Source organism: Propithecus coquereli, unplaced genomic scaffold (assembly GCF_000956105.1).
Source record: "Propithecus coquereli isolate 6110/MARCELLA unplaced genomic scaffold, Pcoq_1.0 Scaffold39, whole genome shotgun sequence".
Lineage (NCBI taxonomy): Eukaryota > Metazoa > Chordata > Mammalia > Primates > Indriidae > Propithecus > Propithecus coquereli.
The window spans coordinates 4701685-4703571 of NW_012149618.1; the positions used below are offsets into that span (position 1 = coordinate 4701685).

General features: G+C 34.3%; 1 protein-coding gene across 1 annotated transcript in view; it reads left to right on the forward strand.

Moving 5' to 3' along the window:
- The window catches only part of CLIP4 (CAP-GLY domain containing linker protein family, member 4), a 47440-nt gene that overhangs the window by 20673 nt on the left and 24880 nt on the right, over nucleotides 1-1887 (forward strand). The window contains exon 6 of the mRNA XM_012652435.1: nucleotides 511-654. Coding sequence (XP_012507889.1) covers nucleotides 511-654 — 144 coding nt within the window. The remainder of the gene's footprint in view (nucleotides 1-510; nucleotides 655-1887) is intronic.

Genomic DNA, 1887 nt, shown 5'->3' on the forward strand with positions numbered 1-1887 from the left:
GTGTAAGGCGCTGTAATTAGGTACAGTGAAGGAATGCAGAATTGAGTAACGTTTGAATTTTGTCTTTAAAAGGTGCACAGTCTGTAGGAGAGCTAAGACTTGGATATAAAAAGCTATAATGTAGTATAAATATAAGTTTCCAAAGGAGATAAAAGGTGACATGGAAGAATAAGATTTTATATTATATAGCTCATTGTTACTTGCCAATAGCTTATAAATAATAAAAAGCTATTATTTTTACTTATTTTACTTTTTCCCTGAATTTCACCTAACACCTGGTTACATATCTTTATGTGGTTCTTAAATTATTGGTGTGTTGTTAGTCTTGACAACTAGATTGTAAGCTCTTTGAGGGCAAGTATTTTTTTTTTTTTCCTTCCTCTCACTACGGAACACATAGGCACCAAAAAAGAACTTAAAGATTTATATTATTAACTACTTGTACTTGCCCCTTTATCTGAGGTGTTTTTAATTGTTTAACACTCACTAAAATTCTACATTCTCCTTCAGGTATTTTTGCACCTCTTTCCAAGATAAGTAAAGCAAAAGATCGAAGGAAGAATACAGCACACACTCCTGCTGCAAAAACTACTGCACCTCTCATCAGGTCCCAGAAAATTGACGTAGCTCATGTGACGTCAAAAGTAAATACTGGTAGGTCAAACCGGAAAGTTAGCTCTCTTCTTCAGCATCTTAATTTTATTTGTGAAATTTCTAATATTTATATTGTTTCACTCTTTTTGTTAGCCAACGGTGAAACCTGAATTTAGTACAACCTGCCTCTTATGTATTTTTAAACCTCAGCCATGATTAATGATTTCACCTCCTAACAAGAGAATTTCAGATTCGTTCCTTCCTTTTCTTTCTTATTGTCTCCATGCCTTTATCACCCCATAATCTAACCTCACAGCTAGATTTTTTCTGCCTCCTTCAAATCTTTGTGAAACACAACTAACTTTATGTTCCTCACCTATTCAAGGATGTGTAGTGACTTCTTTTTTATCAGAAAAAGTCCTGACTCTTGAAACTAGCAGTCAAGTCCTCTTTATTTAGTGTAGTCTCATACTGCTTCCATTGTTGAACTGTGGTTTGTTACATCTCTTCCCTGTCTTTCCCATACATTGTTGTCACTCCTCCCTTCATAATTTTGTCTCATGCTTTTTATCTGGGTACAGTAACTTCTGCCTTTTGAGGTCCGCACCATTCTTTACCTCCTTGCGTGCAGATCCTGTTTCTCCACGAAAACTTCCCTGATGACTTTAGCTCTCTTTAATCTCTAACTTTGTATGCACTTTTTATCCATACCACAATTGCTAATTGTTATCTTGGGTTTTGTCATGTGATTGCTTTATTTATGCAAATCTTTTATTCTCTTGGCAAATTTTTTAAGCTTTACCTGGACTGTGGGAGTATTTTGTAGTTTTGTATTCACTGTGGCACACAGCACAAAATAGCTGCTTCATAAGGACTTGTTAATTCATCAGTAGCTGAAGCAGAAGGCTTTCTACCAGGCTGAAAGGATTTTGTCCAAGAATTTGGCTGGCCTTTCTGTTCTGTTCCATTGGGCTATTTGAATATCCTGTGTCAATACTGTACTCCCTTAATTGTTACAGTTTTAAGAAATAAGTCTCGATATCCAGTAGAGGAAAGCCTCTTACCTTATTCTTCACAATTGTCTGCCCTACTCGGCCTTTATAAATCACACTTCCATGTAAATTTTAGAATAAGCAGTTAAATTTCTTTTAAAAAATCTGTTGAGGTATTAATTGGTATTTCATTTAAATCAATTTGGAAAGAACTGATATCTTTGTAATAATTTGTCTTTTATGCACTTGAAATATCTTTCTATTTAATTAGGTACTTAAAAAATATCCTAATAAGATTATA